Source organism: Raphanus sativus, chromosome 7, assembly GCF_000801105.2.
Source record: "Raphanus sativus cultivar WK10039 chromosome 7, ASM80110v3, whole genome shotgun sequence".
Taxonomy (NCBI): Eukaryota; Viridiplantae; Streptophyta; class Magnoliopsida; order Brassicales; family Brassicaceae; genus Raphanus; species Raphanus sativus.
Window position 1 is genome coordinate 16,031,688 of NC_079517.1, and position 23,971 is coordinate 16,055,658.

Sequence of the window (23,971 nt, forward strand, 5' to 3'; positions counted from 1 at the left end):
ATGGATGAAGTCGAACCCGGGTTCGGACAAAACTGAACCTTACACCAAACCATTATGCCAAACGAGATTATTGGTTGTGTATCTATTGTGTCTTACTTATAGCTAATATATTTGTTTCATATATTTCTAATTATCTAAAATTAGTTCTACAAATATATAAATTCTAAGTAATTGTGTTTAATTACCTTAATTCTTGTTATTGCGTTCTAAAACAAATCAAAATTTCAAATAAACAATTTAAAATCAAAAAACATTTTCAAAATTTTAAAAGAGAATATGCAATAACTTTTTTAAAAACAAAATTGAAAAACAATTTCAAAATATTATTATAAAATTTTGAATTTGAAAACTTATAATTTGAAACTATTTCAAAAATATTTTTTAGTTTTTATTTTATTTTTTATTTATGATTTATTTGAACAATTATTTTAATATAAATAATTATTTAAATAAATATAGTTCTATAAATATAAATAATTATTTAAATAAAGAATAAATAAAAATATTTTAAATATTTTTGAATTATATGTTTTCAATTCATACTTTTATAATAATTTTGTGGAAAAATCGTTTCAATTGTTTTTTCATATTTTCTTTTTAAATTTTGAAAATGCGTTTTTGATTTTCAAATTTTTCTTTTTGAAATTTTACTATTTTTTAGAACACAATAACAATAATTAAGGTAATTAAACAAAATTTCTTGGAATTTATATATATATATATATATATATATATATATATATATATTTGTGGAACTAATTGTAGATAGTTAGAATATATGAACAAAATATATTAGATATAAATAAGACACAATAGATAACAAAATCAATAATCTGGTTTAGCACAGTGGTTGAGCGTTAGGTTTACTATTGACCGAACCCGGGTTTGACTCCACCCAACGACATTTGATTTTTATTATTTTCTTATTTTTAAATAAAATATAAAAACCACGTCAGCATCCGTCAAAGCCACGTCAGCATCCGTTACTTTTGACTAACAGAGATACGTTCAATGTATGTATAGACCTAAACATCTTTGTTCATATATGAAATTTGAATATATTTGGTGTTGATGTATGTTTTAGCACATGATCCGTGTTGATATACTGATCGGGACCGCGATCCTCTGTTGATGTATGAATTGGCCGATTTCCCTTGGAGAAAGCAGTTTTTACACTTATACGTCATTGTCTTCTTATATTAAATATTAACATGTATGTCTGTGATATCCCTACACCACATTTATTAGAAGAGTAATGACAAGAAGTTATGTTCTTTCTACTACTTTTCAACAAACTATACACACTGAGTTTGTTGGAGTGTAGTGTTTATATGCGGCGACGTATTCATATGCTTAGACATATTCTCCCTCCGTTCGTATTAGTTGTCGTTTTAGATTTATGTATACATGTTAAAAAAACCTTTTATTTTCCATATTTTCAAAATAAAAACACTTTTACTAATATACCTAAGCATATCTCAACAAATAGAAAAATAGAATAGAGAATATTATCAATAAATTTTGCATTGAAAACCAAAAGCGACACTTATTTTGAAACAAAAATTATATGCTCTACAACTACAAGTAATTCGAAACGGAGGGAATATATATTTTCAAACTTTTTTTGGTAAAATATTTTCACATCTGTCGTTGGATTCTACCTTTCTTGTTGGACTCTGATGTGTTTACTTTGTGGCACTACAAACCAAACATAAAATATATATCACTTGATAACAATATGAAGAAATTTTACGTTAGTTTGACCATGCATTTACATCTCAAACTCAATACGTACGTACAATATATATGCCTCTCGATCTGGTAAATCGTAGTCACGATCTATGTAAAATAATAATGCTGTAAGAATGCTATACGTACTTACAGTACTTACATATGTAGTATGTCTGGCGAAGCTCCATTCATGACTCACCTCTCTTTCTTGGTTTCCTCTCTTTAAAACTCTAAACTGTTGTGAAACTGTGTTTTATTATTGAATCAAAGTGTTCCTTATATAGGAAATACATGGCGACATGGACCTAAATACAATGGACCATAAACAGGTCAAGATTACAAGTAAATATCTAATGGGCTGGACATCCATAAACATAATATTCATAACACTCCCCCTTGGATGCCAGAACCATATAGAGCTTGTAGTGTGCTTAATGTTGCCTCATTAAAACCTTACTCGGAAAACCCAGTGGGACAAAACCGAAGTGAAGGAAAAAGAGTACAACACACACTACTCCCCCTGTTCTGGACCTCCGTTCTTCAAGTCTGGCGCATGGACACTTTGATGGTTTAGCTTCATGGGCGCCAAGTCTTGAACTGGTCCTTCTGTTGCCACGTCCCAAATGGATAGGTAGACTTCATAGATGTGTAGTTGGTGTAGTCATGGTGAAGAAGTCGGCTAACATTTCTCATGACTGAACTTGTAGTACTTTGTGCTTCTTCATCATTCTCCAAATGTGTATAACCTGTTTGAGACCTTGTATAAACCTGTAACATTTATTAAAACCAAACAATCCCTTTTCTTTTGGGTTTGGTTAGTATAAATCAATCTCAAACTTTTAGTTCCTTAGAAGGTAACTTAGGATATATTGATCATGTCCCATTGTCTCATGTTCGGAGATGCCAAATTTATCTAAGTAAAGTGCCAATAACACTTATGGCAGGGGACGTGTCTGGCTTTAGTATCAATGTCTTATGGTCTGAACATATCCATAAAACTTATCCGACCTAGTATGGCTTGCCATATCAAGGCGCCAATCATATCAATTCATTTCTTTTGGTCGGATGTGCATAAGTCTTAAAAGTACTTATGTAAAGTCTTTCCTGGACCAAGGACACATGCCTTGTCCATAGCCATACCACGATTTGAATATAGTGGTCACTGGAAACCGGTTTAGTCGGAACAGGATCGAGGAGACCGAGCCGGAACGGGGCCGGAACAAGACCGAGATGATTACATGGTCCATCTTTCTTAGATAAATTTCGACCATGAATGCCTTAGTATATCCATGATCTACTCGGATCATGCTATGTCCATTGTGTGTGTCCTGTTCATAGCTTTTGACCAAACTCTTCATGAACCTTCTTTATTATATGTCCATAACTTGTTCATGAATGGCTATCATGCTATAATTTGATGTTCATCAAAACTAAGCCACTTTTGGATCAATATGCCGTTCCCCTTACTATGGACGTTTCAGGTCGGACAAGACCGAAGGGAACGGATCGGAACGGGCTGGACTAGAACCAAGATGATTAAGGTCGAACTAGGTTGGACGTGATCCTAGTTGATATGGGTCTTTGGTCGTGAATCTGATGGATTCATCCTCTTATTCTCTTTTGACCATATCACATTCTATTCTTGGTACTTTGGATCATAGATCTCAATACATATTCATGGCTATCATCTCCACTATAGATCATTGTATTCTTATCATAGCCTGTCTAAGAATCAATCAATCTAATCATCCTTTCTTTAAGTATGAACACAAGGAATTTCCTTCATAATATATGCATGGAGTGTTCAGGGACGTTCTTATAGAACTCCTTTCACTAAGTATTACTTAGTCTTATCCTTTACATGCATTATATGCCTTATATGCAGCTGCCTTTCGTTTCAGTCCATGAATAGCTTAGGAAAAAAACTATTCTATGAGAATTTCTTTTCTCATCTTTCTGATACTCTTATCATTTCTTTATCCAGTGATCAATCATGTTGCTTACTACATTTCTCTTTTCTTATATCCAGACTTTTATCACTTTCGGATTTGTAGTAGCATCCACCACATAGGAGTATATCTCCTTATAATCTGTTCCTTGGTCTTTGTGAATATCCTTGTGTAATCAAGCCATTCCTTGAATGCTTTAAATAGGAATATGAACACCTTAGTCCATGTCTCACGATTTCTTTTCCTTTCCCACACATGACCCATTTTCACTGGTTTTATCTTATCAGATGGTGTTTCTATATATGGCCAATACACCCATCTCTTTTATAGATTCTTTGAATCTTTCTTAAACCCCCACAGTTTCTTTTAGTCTATGAATGCATTCTTGTATTCTCGTGGGTTCTGATCCTCGCTTATATCTTTTAAACTCAAGTGCTATTTTTTTATGCATCTTTATCTTTTGTGTATGTATGTGTCGACACTTCTTTTATAGTGTTCCATTGTGTTCCAGACATGAACTAATCGATTAGAGATTTCATTCTTACTAAGAACCTTTATTACCTTGCAGTTTGGCGTCCCAAACTACATGGTCTGGTATCTTAGATGTTCAGCTGCGCAGCCTTATCTAAATGTCTGGTCTGGTTTCCCTTATGACCTCAGATATGTCATTTATTTGCACCTTTCTTTTTATTTCCGAGGTTCCTTATCTTATGGAACATATTAGTCTATCTTTAGACTCTATAGCAACTTGATTATGTCTCTTCTAGGACATTAATTTCGTGGTGCTTAAGCTGGTATGACTTAGTCATTCTTTTTCTTTTCTTTTCGGGTCTAATCTGTCTGGCATTCTTTTAGCTAGCTTTGTATGATCTTTCTTTGGACGTCTTAAATCATATTCTCTGGTCCGAGGATCTTGCCAAGACAAGGATGGTTAATACCATTCCATTTCTCTTTATACTTGTACCAGCTTATTTCTTTCTACCCATGATGTTGGATAGTCGGATTCATCATGTAAACCGTAAACCTGGCCTTAATCTGATCACCCATATTTTGGCTCAAGGTCTCTTATAAAATCGTGGGAGGAAGACATTCTCATATCCAACATATATTCCCAATCTTATTTCATCTTCTTATGAGGTTCCATCCTAGACGGCACATATTATTGTGGTGGTCTAATACATAATCTCTTAGGATGGTCTATGTCTGGATCATGACCCTTTATAATTATTAGATGGGAATATCTATGCTCACTTTATATGGCCTGATGCATCTTATCTTTCATACATGTAAATCCATAATGTCTTCCAAGCTTATAGACTTTGAAAGTCTGAACCTTATAGGTTATGGTCTGTTCCACCAAGCTCTTATATCTTATGGCCTGTTTGGCTAGGCTATCACATTCTGTTTGGCTATCATGTTCATGTTTTTATAGTATGGTCATGGACCACACGGGGTGTGTATTCTCCCCCTCATGAACATGCTATAAATTTGTTTGTGTAAGGACACTAAACCATTATGCCATTTCATGATGCTTGGGACAATTGAGCCTCGTGAGTTTCCCTTGTGTACATGTTTCACAACGTGAGATTTCTATGGGATAACTCTTTGTGCCTTTGTAATATTAAACTTTGCATCAAGTTTGGACTATGATGGCTAATCCGGTCATGCCATAAAGTGTTTAATTTTGTGGGTCAACCAATCTGGTTACCTAGGCCCTGAACCTTTATCATACTGATCCTTGGCATAGTCTAGATCAATAGAGAATGCAGGTATAGTCTCGACCATTTTCTATGGTCTTGGGCAATTTTTCTGTTCTCATATATCTGAAGGAACTTTTGTTTCATTTGCCCATTGGTTCAATGCGGAAACCATTCATTTTTAAATCTTTATAACTCAATGGGTCTTTTATTGGGTGTATATAATGCCTTGGCCGAGTGACTATACTCTTATTTATAAACTCATATATACTCTTATCCATATCATAGAGTTTTGATGTCGAGAGATTTTTTTTTTCAAGGCATCTGAAGTCTCATAATCCATCTGATCATTTTCTTTTTCATGAGTTTCATACTCTATTTGATCAGTATGGTCATGATCCATATCATCTTCACCATCTCGGTAAGCCATGTTGGCTTCCGGATTTTTCTTCAAACTCTCTATGTAAAGCTCATACAAGTGCTTTGGAGTTTGGCAATTATTTGCCCAGTGATTACCCATACCACATTTGTGACACAAATAAGATTTTATTTAAGGTTTAAAAGACACACTTCGACCTCGACCTCGACCACGGCTAAAGCCGGGTGTGGTACTGCGGCCTCGTCCTCGCCCATGTGTCTTAAATGTGTCACGACTTCATCCATAACCTTTCCCATGGCTAGGGCCGGAATGGTTGTTGTGCTGGACGAGATTACTTTCTTTCTTAGGCTCCAAAGTCAGCCTAGAAATGTCGGGTAATGATTTTGTACCGGGAGGTCTCATCTCACTGTTTCTCATTAATAACTCATTATTGGTCTCAGCCAATAGTAAACAGGAGATCAAATCAGTATATGTGGTGAAACCTCTTTCTCTATACTGCTGTTGCAGTAACACATTAGAGAAAGTCTTGTTCAGTTACTTCTTCACCACATTGTTTCAACATTGAAACTATCTTAAACAGAACCGAGTTGTATTCATCCACAGACTTATAGTATTGAAATCTCAGGTTCTTCCACTCAAATTTTATCCTTTGGTAATAGCACCGTTTTATGGTGATCATATCTTCGCTGTAAGGCGGTCCAAAGTTCTAGTGGATTTTCTTTACTGTGATACTGATTTCTTTAGACTCTCATTTAGATGGTGGCTAATAACTTATATTGCCATGTATCAATCTTTCTCGTTTGGCAATATCGCCTTCTGTGATTCATTCACCAAGTCCTTTTGACTTTAGGATAACCTCGGTATCCAGTGCCCATTTTAAATGATTATCTCTTTAGAGATTTAGGACAGCATAATCCAAGTTAATTTTCGACATCTCATATTGTATATCACTCAATCTTTATAAGAAAATCAATCATATAAATCGTGTGATCAAGCAAACAATCGAGTTAATGCTTTCCTAATAAACAAGTCACACGGCTTAGATATATGTCTAAAATATAAAGTTTTTCCTTTTATAGAACGTTTCTGAAAATATAAATTTTCTGAAAATAGAAAGTTTCCCTTTATAGTAAATTTCTAAAAATAGAAAGTTTCATTTTCTAGAAATATTCTGAAAATATAAAGTTTCTTTTTATAGTAAGTTTCTAGGGTTTATAAGAAATCGATCATAATTATGTTTTAGGAGATGATCAACTTCAAAGTTTAAAATCGATTTGATCATTCAGATCAATGATGTTTTCGAGATTCAGCAAGCCATTGAGGCTGTGATTTTAATTGATTAACAATCTCATATCGAACTTTAGGTTTAAGAGCTCCGATTTACTCATGGATGGGTTTGGACTTATTAATCTAGGTTGTTAGGGATTTTGCAAGATTTTAATTGTCATAACCTTTAACATCAAACCAAATTCGATTGTTTGTGTTCTATTTTAGAGTTTCAGACAGTTTACCTTTGTTTAGAGAAGATCTGAAACCGGACCACCAAGAGAAAGAGAGATCGTAGATGGATTAGGGTTTTGACGGCGCAGCTTAGAACAGGAGGTGAGCGCGCGTCTGAAATCGGATTGATGTGACGTTTGCGGCACTGGATTCTGCTCGTCGAGAGCTTCAAATTGATAGGTTGATCGTCATCTGAGTCCTTACGGTTAGAGAGATATGACAATTTGAAGTTGCACCCGAAATTAAGGTTTTAGGTCACTTGACGGCGCGTCTTAGAATAGAGAGTGAGGGCGCGTCCGACGTCAGATGGAGTCGAGGCCGATGGCGTTGGATTCGTCTCGTCAAGAGCTTCAATTTGGTATGTGGCTCGTCGTCTGGATCCTTACGGTTGGAGAGAACGAGCTGTTTGAAATGGCGCCATCAATCAGGGTTTTTGAGGTAGCTCGAGATTTCAGAGTCTCGTGCTGATAACGTGTTGTGAAACTGTGTTTTATTATTGAATCAAAGTGTTCCTTATATAGGAAATACATGGCGACATGGACCTAAATACAATGGACCATAAACAGGCCAAGATTACAAGTAAATATCTAATGGGCTGGACATCCATAAACATAATATTCATAACAACCTTTTAATTAATTTAAATCCCGTATAAGGGATTTGTATTCACTTGGAGAAACAAATTTTTGTTGGATGATTAATAGTGGAAAATACGTAAAAGTTTTCGTTGTGGAGCTATGTCTCCGTCCAGGGATACTTTTGCGTTCTAAGTACTCAGTAGGCTGGGCCCTTACACGGAAATGAAAAACATGGGCTTGGCCTCAAGCTTGAATGGTTTTTTCATACCAAGCGGTTTCTTATCAACAAGCAGAAGGCTATATAAATCTCATTTTGATATTTTTCATAAGCACTAAAAAATGACAGAAATATATGTAAGTTATTATTAATAACATATTTTTAACCAATAGTATTTGAGATAAATAAAATTATCAATAAAATCAATGCAATTTACAATTAATTTTCAATTAAAAATAAATATAATTTATATCGGAATTGTAAAATGACATTTTTGTGTAACAAAAAAAAAAGTTAAAATGACATTTATTATAAAACAGGAGAGAAGAATAGTAAATTTTCCTCAAACTAAAAAAAATTGTTTAATTTCTTCATCGTGGCTCTTTGCATATACAATTTCTCAAAGCCTGAATATATGAAAGTACAACTTAAACCTCGGTACCCTTTAACCCAATTTTTAAAAAATAATTTGAACCTAAATTTCTCCAAATGTTGTTCTTATTATGAGCATTGGCGTCATTGCTTTCATTGATGTTCTCCATCACTTCATGTCATGAGCAAGCTCTACTTTGTCAAGAGCAAAAGTAAAAGAACAAGCAAGCGATATCATCCATTTTTTCTACCGTTTAGTTTTTCTCAGTACAGAATTCTAATTCATGTTCTTTTTTTTTTGGTAACTAATTCATGTTCTTTAGTTCTGTTGTTCGTCTTTGACAAGTGAAGCTTGATTTTATAACCTAAAGAAGATCAAGTTGAGTTTCATTTGACCATGGTAAGTTTCTTTAAGAAAACATTAAAAACGAATGGCCTCGCGAGATTTCATGATGTAAATGTTGGAGATAAACATGAAGATAGCTTGGAAGCTAAGCAATAAGGAATTCTAAGAATGTTAGGAATATGAGAAGCTAATACCTAAGAGTTTAGGAATAATAGAAGCTATATATATAGAGTTGCAAGAGTGTTGCATCCAATAGAGAGTTTTATAGTTTGTGTGAGAGCTTAAGTTTTTAAGAAGTTATCTTGAGTTAATAAAGAGAGTTCTTTATTTTGAGATCTTATACAAACACTGAGATAATATTTGGTATCAGAGCTTACTAATCGATCGAGAGAAACATGGGAGACATAGTGGTCGCAAAGAAGGAAGGAAGTTCATCGTCCATACGATGTCCAATGTTAAGTCCCACAAATTATACGGTGTGGGCAATACGAATGCAGCTGGTCCTAGATGTTCATGAAGCTTGGGAGATCATAGAAACAGAGTCAACCGACAAGAAGAAAAACAATATGGCAACCGCTCTTATATATCAATCCATACCAGAATCGATGATTCTACAAATAGGACAATTAGGTTCAGCAAAGAAAGTTTGGGAAGCCATAAAAACTCGATATTTAGGTGCAGAACGAGTTCGAGAAGCACGTCTCTGTACTCTAATGTCCGAGTTTGATCGATTGCGAATGAAAGAAACTGAAAAAATTGATGACTTCGTGAACAAGTTAATAGAAATATCTTCAAAAGCTACAGCGTTGGGGGAAGAGATTGATGAAAAGAAACTCGTGAAGAAACTTCTTGGAAGTCTTCCAAGAAAGAAATATATATTAATGGTTGCTTCAATTGAACAACTAGTAGACCTAAAAACCGCGAAACTTGAGGAGATTATTGGACGCTTGAAGACTTACGAAGAGCGAATAGCTGATGAGGACGAAGATACAGAGCAAAATCAAAGCAAACTCATGTACTCTAATGCAGAATCACAGTCACAACGAGATTATTATGGACGAGGACGAGGTGGTCGTAATTACAACAGAGGTAGAGGACGAGGAAGAACATCTTGGGAGAACAGAGATAATGGAAGATCATACTGGGAGAGCCGAGACACAACAAAGATCACATGCTTCAGATGTGATAAACAAGGACACTTTGCAGCAACTTGTCCTGATAGATTGCTTAAACTTCAAGAAACAACTGAGAACAGAGATGAAGAAGAGACACACGAAGCAGACAGGCTCATGATGCAAGAACTTGTGTATCTTAATGAGAGGAATGTGACGCCAAAAGAATTCGAATCAAGCACTGATGGAGATAGAGTATGGTATCTTGACAACGGAGCTAGCAACCATATGACTGGAGATCTTAGTTATTTCAAGAGTTTGGATAAGACAGTCACGGGCAAAGTCAGATTTGGGGATGATTCGAGAATAGACATCAAAGGAAAAGGCTCTGTCTTGTTCATAAGTCAGAATGGAAAGAGAAAGATACTGGCAAACGTATACTATATTCCAGAGCTTAAAAGCAACATTATCAGTCTCGGGCAAGCCACTGAAGCAGGCTGTGATGTAAGAATGAGAGGAGACTATCTCACCCTCCATGATAGAGAAGGAAACCTCATAGTCAAGGCGCCAAGATCACAAAACAGATTATATAAAGTAATGATGAAATCAGAAGAACAAAAGTGCTTACAAACGAGTTGTGAGAGTTCACAATGGCATGCAAGACTTGGGCATCTTGGAGGTGATGCGTTGAAAACAATGATCAGTAAGGAGCTAGTTACAGGTCTTCCTAAGATAAAAGTGGAAAAGGAAGTGTGCAGTTCGTGTTTAAAAGGAAAACAAGCAAGACAACCGTTTCCATCTGCTACATCTTACCGAGCATCAAAGGTACTAGAGCTAGTACATGGGGATCTTTGCGGACCAATAACGCCATCAACAGCAGGAGGGAACCGTTATATATTCGTGCTCATTGACGATCACTCGAGGTATATGTGGACTATACTCCTAAAAGACAAGTCAGAAGCATTCGAGAAGTTCAAAGCATTTAAAAGTATTGTGGAAAGTGAAGCAAATGAGATGATCAAAACCTTGAGAACAGATAGGGGTGGAGAATTCACAAGCAACGAGTTTCGAGAGTATTGTGAAAGAACAGGAGTCCAGCGTCATCTTACGGCTCCATACACCCCGCAACAAAACGGGGTGGTCGAAAGGAGAAATAGAACTCTGATGGGAATGACAAGGAGCATCTTAACACACAGAGATGTGCCTAACTACTTATGGGGAGAAGCTATACGACACTCTACTTATCTGATTAACCGCATAGCAACAAAGAGTTTGGAGTTACAGACACCATATGAAGCTTATAGAGGAAGAAAGCCAAAGATCAAACATATTCGTGTGTTTGGCTGCGTTGCTCATGCTAAAGTAGAGAAGACAAGCCTGAGAAAACTTGATGAAAGGTCTCGTACTCTTGTACACCTTGGAACCGAACCAGGATCTAAGGCATATCGATTGTTTGATCCCACACACCAGAAGATAAGTGTTAGTCGAGATGTTGTGTTTGAAGAAGACAAATCATGGGATTGGAACAAGAATGATCGAGATAAGATGCCCGGAAGCTTTGAAGTTACACTTGGAGAATATGGAAATCAAGGACTCAAGGAGATTACAAGTGATACAGTCTCGTCTGATGCGAAAAACCCCGAGAAGATAAAAGAAGAAACAGAGACTGAAGTTGAAGCAGAGGAAACAGGGACTGCAGAAACAGAGGATGAAGTGGAAGAAACAGAGGCAAAACCTCGACGATCCACAAGAGTTGGTAAGAAACCAGCGTACCTTGATGACTATGTATGTCTTGCAGAGATAGAAGGGGAGCGACTTCTACTATTATTGAATGAAGAACCATGGGATTTTAAGACTGCAATAGAAGAACGAGTTTGGCGTGTCGCATGTGAAGAAGAGATAAACTCTATCGTTAAAAACAATACATGGGATCTTGTTGATCTTCCACAAGGAGCAAAGGCAATTGGGTTAAAATGGATTTTCAAAATAAAGAGGAATGCGGATGGAAGCATTAACAAATATAAGTCAAGACTTGTAGCCAAAGGGTACATTCAGCGACATGGGATTGACTTCGAGGAAGTCTTTGCGCCAGTTGCACGCATAGAGACAGTAAGATTTCTGATTGCTTTGGCTGCATCAAATGCATGGGAGATCCATCATTTAGATGTCAAAACCGCGTTCTTACATGGAGACTTGAAGGAAGATGTATACGTTAAGCAGCCAGAAGGGTTTGAAGTTAAGGGAGAAGAGAACAAGGTGTATAAACTCAACAAAGCCTTATACGGTCTGAGGCAAGCTCCAAGAGCCTGGAACGAGAAACTCAACAAGGTCCTTGAGAAGTTGAGATTCAAGAGGTGTACGAAAGAACCTGCATTGTATCGGAGAAAAGAGTGTGATCATCTACTCTTGGTTGCAGTTTATGTAGATGATCTATTGGTTACTGGGTCTGACCAGAGGATGATACATGGTTTTAAGGGAGAGATGTCGAGTAACTTTGAGATGAGTGACCTCGGTTTACTGACATATTATCTCGGGATAGAAGTCAGACAAGAATCTGGGAGGATTACATTGTGTCAAGAGAGATACGCTAACAAGATCTTGAGTGAGACGGGCATGAGTGAATGCAATGCTACACATACTCCGATGGAGTTTGGTTTAAAGATGTCGAAAGCAGAGGAAGAAGATAACATAGATGAGAAGGATTACAGACGGACAATTGGCTGCTTGCGCTACCTGTTACACACACGGCCAGACCTTGCTTTTAGTGTAGGTCTACTTAGCCGGTATATGCATAATCCGAAGACTTCTCATGGTGTGGCGCTAAAACAAGTACTAAGGTACTTAAGAGGAACGACGAAGTTGGGACTTGTATACAAGAAATCAGAGGATATGCGACTGGAGGGATTCAGCGATGCAAGTCACAACATCGACGATGATGATGGTCGAAGTACTACAGGCCACTTGTTTTATTTAAATGAGTGTTTGATAACTTGGTGCTCACAAAAACAGGAAACAGTGGCATTATCGTCGTGTGAGGCTGAGTTTATGGCTGCAACCGAGGCTGCAAAGCAAGCCATATGGCTTCAGGAGTTGATGGAAGAAATCGATGGAAGAGCAAGTGATCAAGTGGTGATAAAGCTGGATAATAAGTCTGCCATAGCGCTGACAAAAAACCCCGTGTTCCATGGCCGGAGTAAACACATCCACAAACGCTACCATTTTATTAGAGAGTGCATCGAAAATGAGTTGGTCGACGTTCAACATGTGCCGGGAACAGAACAGAAGGCGGACATCTTAACCAAAGCATTGGGAAGGATTAAATACAAAGAGATGAAGGATCTTGTGGGAGTTCAAGACATAGAAGAAGCTAACTTCAAGTTTAAAGGGGAGAATGTTGGAGATAAACATGAAGATAGCTTGGAAGCTAAGCAATAAGGAATTCTAAGAGTGTTAGGAATATGAGAAGCTAATACCTAAGAGTTTAGGAATAATAGAAGCTATATATATAGAGTTGCAAGAGTGTTGCATCCAATAGAGAGTTTTATAGTTTGTGTGAGAGCTTAAGTTTTTGAGAAGTTTTCTTGAGTTAATAAAGAGAGTTCTTTATTTTGAGATCTTATACAAACACTGAGATAATAGTAAATCAATCCCCTTATTATTAATAGAGGAGCAAATAATAAGAACAACCTTAAAAGAGTAAAATTATTACCATGTTACCATTTTGCATAGGTGTCATCCTCACATTTTTCCTCAGCCTTAATATTGATTAATCCTTAATTTACTAGACTAATTACATCATTTGCCATTGGTATGTCACATATTTACAGCATGATCTTTCATTACATTTTAATTATAGTTAATATCATATCATTGATATAAATAACGGCCAATTGCCTCACGGATTTCATGTCAGCCAGAAGATTTAACTACAACTTTGGAATGTACGTAACTGTAGATTTCTTTTTAAAAACAATACGGATTTCTGAAAAAACCAAACAATTCAGCCGGATAAACAATTATATTTCTATTGTATTATTTATGTTTTTTTTTAAATATCAAACGAAAAAAAATCAAAACAAAAACACACACATTATGGATGTTTTAGGAAGGAGACCAACATATAATTGAAATAATATTAAGAAAGCTATGTTAATAATGCATATTTTATAATGCATATATTTTACAAACATCTTAAACGTCCATCACGAAGCAAAGTAAAAACATAACATTTTTTTGGACACAAAAACATTTTTTCAAGTTTTTTTAACAAAAACTATATAAATGAAAACGTAGCTGAAACATTCTTGATGCATCGATTTTAAAACGTAACATATGTTCAAAATGTTTCCATAATTACGACCTTAAAATCTTCACAATGAAATTGGCAATATGGAAGTCACGGAGAAATCTATGCTTTCAGGAAGAGGTATTATATTTAATTCACTTAGTTTCTTAATTAAATATGTAAATATTTATGCTACTCAACTTTGTTTTTCTTCTTTATAGGATTGCAGACAATTGATTTTAATTTTACTAAGCGGCGATTCTGATGTTTTTAATGTTTTTTAATTGTTTTTCGCTCTTTTGCTGTTTTATTATTATCGAGTTTTATTGTCTTATTTTTTTTAAATATTATTCAGCACTTATATTATGAAAATAATTATGTCTTATAAGATTTAAGTGAAAGACCCATTCCAAAATTTAGATAGATTCTTTATTTTGAAACAAATACAAACTCATACTATAATCTTATTTTATTCTAATATGTCGATCCTCAACTTTTCAACATAAGACATGATATTTGTTATTTGTATCCTCTAATGCATATATTCGTGTTATCCTTTTCTCACTTTTATCATATTTTACACATGCATACTATATATGTTTTTTATAAAATATCAAACGAAAAAAGTCAAAACAAAAACACACACATTATGAATGTTTTAGGAAGGAGACCAACATATAATTGAAATAATATTGAGAAAGCTATGTTAGTAATGCATATTTTATAATGCATATATTTTAACAAACATCTTAAACGCCCATCACGAAGCAAAGTAAAAACGTAACATTTTTTTTGAAACAAAAACAATTTTTCAAATTTTTTTAACAAAAACTATATAAATGAAAACGTAACTGAAATATTTTAGATGAGTCGATTTTAAAACGTAACCTATGTTCAAAATGTTTCCATAACTACGTCTTTAAATTCTTCACAATAAAAATGGCAATATAGAAGTCACGGGAAAATCTATGCTTTGAGGAAGAGGTATTATATTTAATTCACTTAGTTTCTTAATTAAATAAGTAAATATTTATGCTACTCAATTCAAAAAAAAATTATTTATGCTACTAAACTTTGTTTTTCCTCTTTATAGGATTGCAGACAATGGATTTTAATTTTACTAAGCGGCGATTCTGATGTTTTTAATGTTTTTTTAATTGTTTTGCGCTCTTTTGTTGTTTTATTATTATCGAGTTTTATTGTCTTATTTATGTTTTTTTTAATATTATTAAACACTTATATTATGAAAATAATTATGTCTTATAAGTTTTAAGTGAAAGACACATTCCAAAATTTACATAGATTCTTTTATTTTGAAACAAATACAAACCCATACTATAATCTTATTTTATTCCAATATGTCGATCCTCAACTTTTCAACATAGGACATGATGTTTGTTATTTGTATCCTCTAATGCTTATATTCGTGTTATCATTTTCTCACTTTTATCATATTTTACACATGCATACTATATATGTTTTTTAAGAAGATCAAACGAAAAAAGTCAAAACAAAAACACACACATTATGGATGTTTTAGGAAGGAGACCAACATATAATTAAATAATATTAAGAAAGATATGTTAATAATGCATATTTTATAATGCATATATTTTAACAAACATCTTAAATGCCCATCACGAAGCAAAGTAAAAAGTAACATTTTTTTGGAAACAAAAACAATTTTTCAAATTTTTTTAACAAAAACTATATAAATGAAAACATAACTGAAACATTCTTGATGCATCGATTTTAAAACGTAACATATGTTCAAAATGTTTCCATAATTACGACCTTAAAATCTTCACAATGAAAATGACAATATGGAAGTCCCGGAGAAATCTATGCTTTCAGGAAGAGGTATTATATTTAATTCACTTAGTTTCTTAATTAAATATGTAAATATTTATGCTACTAAACTTTGTTTTCTCTCTTTATATGATTGCAGACAATGGATTTTAATTTTTCTAAGCGGCGATTCTGATGTTTTTAATGTTTTTTTTATTGTTTTCGCTCTTTTGCTGTTTTATTATTATCTAGTTTTATTGTCTTATTTTTTTTTAATATTATTCAGCACTTATATTATGAAAATAATTATGTCTTATAAGATTTAAGTGAAAGACCCATTCCAAAATTTAGATAGATTCTTTATTTGAGACAAATACAAACCCATACTATAATCTTATTTTATTCTAATATGTCGATCCTCAACTTTTCAACATAAGACATGATGTTTGTTATTTGTATCCTCTAATGCATATATTCGTGTTATCATTTTCTCACTTTTTATCATATTTTACACATGCATACTATATATGTTTTTTTTAAAAAGATCAAACGGAAAAAGTCAAAACAAAAACACACACATTATGAATGTTTTAGGAAGGAGACCAACATATAATTGAAATAATATTGAAAAGCTATGTTAGTAATGCATATTTTATAATGCATATATTTTAACAAACATCTTAAACGCCCATCACGAAGCAAAGTAAAAACGTAACATTTTTTTGGAAACAAAAATAATTTTTCAAAATTTTTTAACAAAAACTATATAAATGAATACGTAACTGAAATATTTTTTGATGAGTCGATTTTAAAACGTAACCTATGTTCAAAATGTTTCCATAACTACGACTTTAAAGTCTTCACAATGAAAATGGCAATATAGAAGTCACGGAGAAATCTATGCTCTGAGGAAGAGGTATTATATTTAATTCACTTAGTTTCTTAATTAGATAAGTAAATATTTTTGCTACTCAATTCAAAAAAAAATTATTTATACTACTAAACTTTGTTTTTCCTCTTTATAGGATTGCAGACAATGGATTTTAATTTTACTAAGCGGTGATTCTGATGTTTTTAATGTTTTTTTAATTGTTTTGCGCTCTTTTGCTGTTTTATTATTATCGAGTTTTATTGTCTTTTTTTTTATATTATTAAACACTTATATTATGAAAATAATTATGTCTTATAAGTTTTAAGTGAAAGACACATTCCAAAATTTACATAGATTCTTTTATTTTGAAACAAATACAAACCCATACTATAATCTTATTTTATTCCAATATGTCGATCCTCAACTTTTCAACATAAGACATGATGTTTGTTATTTGTATCCTCTAATGCATATATTCGTGTTATCATTTTCTCACTTTTATCATATTTTACACATGCATACTATATATGTTTTTTTTAAAAAGATCAAACGAAAAAAGTCAAAACAAAAACACACACATTATGGATGTTTTAGGAAGGAGACCAACATATAATTGAAATAATATTAAGAAATATATGTTAATAATGCATATTTTATAATGCATATATTTTAACAAACATCTTAAATGCCCATCACGAATCAAAGTAAAAACGTAACATTTTTTTGGAAACAAAAACAATTTTTCAAATTTTTTTAACAAAAACTATATAAATGAAAACGTAACTGAAACATTCTTAATGCATCGATTTTAAAACGTAACATATGTTCAAAATGTTTCCATAATTACGACCTTAAAATCTTCACAATGAAAATGGCAATATGGAAGTCACGGAGAAATCTATGCTTTCAGAAAGAGGTATTATATTTAATTCACTTAGTTTCTTAATTAAATATGTAAATATTTATGCTACTAAACTTTGTTTTTCCTCTTTATATGATTGCAGACAATGGATTTTAATTTTACTAAGCGGCGATTCTGATGTTTAATGTTTTTTTTGTTTTTCGCTCTTTTTCTGTTTTATTATTATCGAGTTTTATTGTCTTATTTATGTTTTTAAATATTATTCTGCACTTATATTATGAAAATAATTATGTCTTATAAGTTTTAAGTGAAAGACCCATTCCAAAATTTAGATAGATTCTTTTATTTTGAAACAAATACAAATCCATACTATAATCTTATTTTTTTCCAATATGTCGATCCTCAACTTTTCAACATAAGACATGATGTTTGTTATTTGTATCCTCTAATGCATATATTCGTGTTATCATTTTCTCACTTTTTATCATATTTTACACATGCATACTATATATGTAGATTAATAATTAACAAATTAATATTATCTACGTAAAACTATTCATTATTTCTTTCAATCCATCATATCCTAGTTTCTTAAGTATGATGTAACAGGACTCCAACATGTATGATGTAATTTATATCGCACGTCACATAAAGCAGAGTCAATTGTGGTAGTTGAGAGACTTTTTTATAACTGAAAGGGAGAAAATTAAATGCAGCCAAGAAATCATTTAATGACATAACTTAACGAGTAATGGAAACCAATTAACAAAGAAAAAATATATTAAAATGAATGCTACTAACAAATTAATGACGTGATTAGCAGAGTTTGATTTAAACTAATACCAATATACCATTGATATTTAGCTAACCCTGGGTCACGAGACCTTCGCCGTTACGATTACGACTCCTTACCAAACTCGTTAACTCCAAAAAAAAAACCCAAACGCTAATCACTGCGGCTGAAACGGCAGAAGATGGACGGCCGATTCAAGTTGTTCCTTCTGTCGCCTGAGCTCCATAACTTTACGGTGAGAGTTCGAATGCTGAGTCGACACAAACGTCGGACTCGACGCAGGTCTGTACTCCGGCACAAGCCTCCCTGACTTGAAACGAACTCCACAAGCGTTGCAAAGCGTTTTAGGCCCGAGCGGTCCCGTCCTCCATTGAGGCGTTTTCTCCGACGCGCAGTGCGTGCACCTCCTCGCTCCACCTCCCTCCGCGGCTTCGAGTTTCTTGGTGGGCTTACGTTTCGCGACGGAGCGACAAAGCTCGGCTTCTGGCGTCGGTGCCCATGTTCCGGCTACGGAGGGTACTAGGGCTCTTGATCGACGGCTTCTCGGTTTTCCAGTGAATGACATCTCAGGCCTAACGGTCATGGTAAATGGGTTCGCTGGGTAATCTGAGAAAGAGTCGTCCACGAATCGTGACAGCCATTCTAGATGAGCTGCGTCGTCACTCTGCATCAAACGAAAAAGAAAATCACAAATTTTTTTTTTTGACTAAAAGAAAATCACAAAATTAAATAAATATAATAGCGAGACTAGATATTCCTTTGGGATTTTAAAATATGTATAAGTCATTCGTCTTCTAAGTTGACTAAAAATATATGTATTGATCATTGAATATTTAGTCCGTAAGTGTTTCAATTCCATAAATCTTAGGACCGTCCCTGACGATAGAGAATATACCCAATGGAGCTGAGTTTTGAACTTACGGGAACACAGAGATCGTGGGGGAAATCGGTGAGAGGAGGAGAAGTGTGGAAGGAAGTGGAGGCGGTCGAGGGGAAGTTAAAAGGGTTTTCCGAAGAAGATGCGGCGGAAGAAGTAGCGGATGAAACGATGGTGGAGGAAGAAGAGGAGAAGATTTCGTCTTTGGAGAAGTCTAGAAGGTCATCGATAGGAAGCAAGTCTGGTGATGATAAGCCGTAGACGTCCATTATTACGGGTCACACACACGCTTGGACTCGGACTTTTGACTCAGACTCAGACTCGCTCACTCAGTAAGTGCTCACTGGTTGAGGGCTTTAATAGAGAGATAGTGAAGTGGTAGAGAACGTGCATAGAGTTAACATGCACCGAGACTGACCTGACCCCATCACTTAAAAAAAAAAAAAAATCTGACTTTGATAAATATGTCTTACGTTTTTCTTTGAACATGCATGTGATATTTACAAAAGTATGACTTGCGGGGCTGATTATCGAAGCTAAATTAGTGCATATTTATACGAAATACGACCATAATGTTTTTTTTTTAAGTTTAGAATCCCGTTTTGATTGATTGAAAGCAATTTATTTCGTAAAAACGATCGATTTGTTTTCACTTTTCATTCAGAAGATAAACAAAACAATAATAATTTACATCTCTTCATAGTAATTAGTGACACTCACTATACTTGTAGACTAGGTGATAATATGTGCTCTGCGCAGTAGGGGTGGACACTTTATATATCCGATATCCGAAACTGTACCCAAATCCGGACCCCAAAAAACCTGCATTGAAATCCGAACTGAAGTAACAAAATATCCGAATAGGTATTAAGTTAGGAGAGATTAGATATCTGAACCTGAACGGGTAATATCCGAACCCGAATGAATATCCAAAGATAACCGAACATATGTATACTTACCCTTATATTTATAGTTTACATCTCTCATTTTATTTAAAATATTTAAATTGATGTTACATATATTTTAAAATCATATAGCGTATATATATTTATGGAGAAAATAATTTGATATTGATTTAAAATGTATGTCAAACTTTTTGTTTCATGTATTAACAAAAGTTACATCCAAAGTTTAAAAACAATAGCCAAATTAATATATATATATATTTGAAATATTATCTCCAAATCTATTAATCATTCAATCTATAATAAATAGCAAAATCATTTATAAGAAACTTAAAAATGAATATTTCTTTTCTTTTATAATCTAAATATCCGAACCCGATTCGAAATAACGAACCCGAACTAAAAAATCCGAATCCAACCCGAAGTACAGAAATACCCAAACGAGTTCTATATCTCTATACCGAAATACCCAAATATCCAAAATATCCGATCCAAACCCGAACGGGTATCCGAACTCCCACCCCTACTACGCAGAGTGAGGAAACTTAAAGAAATTATAGTTTTGAATATATATATATATATATTAGAAAGGTAAAAATCACATACACAAATATTACATATTATTCATGTTAAGGGATTCAAAGAAATTGTAGATATTAAATAAAGTAAGCTTCTAAGTTTTTTAAAACTTGTGTAATTTCTTTTGTGTGATTGAAGTATAACTCTCGGAAGTGAATCTATAAGAATAATCAAAAACTTATATAAAATTAACGAAGTTTGCTATTGGTGTTTTTCTATTGTACTCCTGGTTTTGTTAATGATGATTTGGAGAAAGTGATGTGGTGAGGAATGTGTTGAAGACACTGCGTATTTATATACATAATGTTGTATGTTTAGGGTTTTAATGATGAAAACAAATCACCAAACTATAGTAGTATTTACTAACTAATATTCCAAAACCTGTGATACAATTTACTTTAAAACTTGTCTTAACACATGTTGTAATAAAAAACACAGTTCTCAAATTACGCAAAATTTGGATCTCGAATTGTATATGGAAACATATTTATCAGTGACTATAATCGAGAAAAATTACTTGATGGTCTTAAAAAATCAATTAGTGAAGATTATGAATTGATTCCAAACTTAACTCCAAAATTTTAGATCTGATTGATACATTTATAAAAGCAATCAATGAATTGAATAACATATTTTGCGTAGAAAGAAATATTATGTATTGTTTATAGAAGTTTAATGTATTTTCCTAAATCACTGTCTATTTTAATTGCTATTATAACAGAGACTAATAATTTTAAGAGAAATTCTTAGGTTCACCCCTATGATTTCGTTATTTCATATTCAGTATCTTCAAAAAAGGAAATAAAATATTGTCAATTTATATTCTATTTTTAAACTAAAAATAAAAACAATAAAAAATATTAATTGCAAACAAAAACATATTTTAAAAAAATATTTTTAATACCGTCAACCAAACACTAAACCCTAAACTTTAAATCTTAAACTCTAAACTCTTGGATAAATCCTAAACCCTTGGTAAATCTCAAACACTTGGATAAATTCTAAATCCTAGGGTTTAGGATTTATCCACGGGTTTAGAGTTTACCCAAGGATTTAGGGTTTAGTATTTAAGGGTTTAGTATTTAGGATTTAGTGTTTTGCTAACTGTGTTAAAAATATTTTTTTAAAAAAATCCAAAGATTTAGGATTTATCCAAGGGTTTAGGATTTACCAAGGATTTAAGGTTTATGATATAGAGTTTAGGTTTAGTGTTTTCCCGACGGTATTTTAAATACAAAACTTTTTTTTTCGACTACTATTATTTTCTATTTATTTTTATTTTAAAAACATAATAAAACTTGACAATATTTTGTTTTCTTTTTTAAAAGATAATGAATATAAAATAACGAAATCCTATTGGTTGGGTGAACCTAAAGGTTCACTCTAGGGGTGAACCTAAGTATTTCTCTAATTTTAAACATATATGTAGTTTCAAATATTGCATATTTTTATGATTGGTCGAAATATCTAAAAAATAAATCATTCCAATGTAGTATTTTATAGTAGTACCAATGTAGTATTCCTATTTTGTAGTATTTTATAGTAGGTACATAACTCTTTCATTAGTTTTTGTCTCACTTCGTAAAAGATGATTTATGCAGAATTTGATCATGATTATGCGTTACATATTTTTCTATCATGCGAAAAGAAAAATAGAATAACATTCACTTAGTTGTGGTTGAAGATATTTCAGAAACATTTTACATTCTGGATATTAATAAAATGATTGACGTTTGTAATGTATTATATGAAACAATAACAGTCTATTTTCTAAAATTAGAAATCCAACTTTATTAGAAAATGTAAGCTCCTTTTGAATTTATAACGATGATGGTCATTATCATAATGACATGATTATGATTTGAATGTATTATACGAAACAATAACCGTCTTGATTTCAGTCGAACATATTGAATTGCATACCAAATTTAGTCAGAAAGAGATTGAGATTATATAGGTCACTAAATTTTTATTATAACATATAGATTGATATACACATTTTTAAGATCTACGGAAACCATTTCGAAAATATTCTCCTCTAATAGTTGTAAACAAAAATGATAATAAAAAATTAGTGACATCATCTTTTTCACACAATGCATGGTTTTTAGAAACATTTACTTGTAGGATATAAAAGAAATCTTTTACATTGGGGATGGGGATGGAGATGTTATCTTATATCCAAAATTCCAAACTATAAAAATAGAACAACAAACATCTTTCATTGTTGAAGGGGATAGAGATGTTATCTTATATCCAAATTTCCATACTATAAAATGAGAACAACAAACAAACAAATAAAATGAGAACAAGAAACAAACAAAAAATATGTTCATCCTACAATATAATGGCCATCATCTAGATTCATCATGAAATATGAACACCATATTGTATAAAAAATGTAAAGAGTGTCTCGCCATTTAGTTATTGTTGTCTTGGTACAAACTCGTGAGATACAACTATAGTATTTCTCTCAATATCAATAATGTAAAATCAATAATATAATATGGTGAGTATTGGTACAAACTCGTGAGATACAACTATAGTACTCGTGAGATACAACTATTTTACTCATGATAAAATGAACGAAATAAGGTAAGAAGACTAATTAAATCTTCGAAATTATATTATCTATAACATCTTTAACATGCATATAAAATAAAATATAGAATATAATCACTTTGTAGATTTATTTGGAAATGACATGTAATTAGCCTAGATTAAAGAGAGCTATTAAAAAAAAGATGTGAGGTGCAATGTGGTGTTGACACCTAAAAATGACAAAGTTGTTAATCATACATGAGGATGAGGTTTATTTTTAAAAATACACCTCAAATAATAAAAAGGGGAATAGAGCACGAATTTGAAAAAATAAGGAAACAGAAACTATAACAATGAAATGATATTAGTCCGTTTAGTATCTAAAACCCATAATCAAACGTATTCTGCTGTATGATCTGCTTTACTCTACAAACCTATAAAATCAAAAGAACTAATAAATACTTTGTATGAAAATATAGTTTTGTATCATCGAGTAGATGACTTCCCGCTGTATCGCAGAATAATATTATTTAAATATATTTGCAGTAAATATTTGAATTTATAATAATTTTCATAAAGAAAATTATTG

At 32.9% G+C, this 23,971-nt stretch overlaps 1 protein-coding gene across 1 annotated transcript; it reads right to left on the bottom strand.

Annotated features, from left to right (window-relative positions):
* Positions 1-18,356: 18,356 nt before the first annotated feature.
* On the bottom strand, positions 18,357-19,787 carry LOC108816095 (GATA transcription factor 4). Its single transcript, XM_018588666.2, has 2 exons — positions 19,402-19,787; positions 18,357-19,144 (listed from the first exon to the last, which is right to left on the bottom strand). Exons 1-2 carry the CDS (start codon positions 19,624-19,626, stop codon positions 18,638-18,640), a joined length of 732 nt encoding a protein of 243 aa, XP_018444168.1. The 5' UTR covers positions 19,627-19,787; the 3' UTR covers positions 18,357-18,637.
* Positions 19,788-23,971: the final 4,184 nt, after the last annotated feature.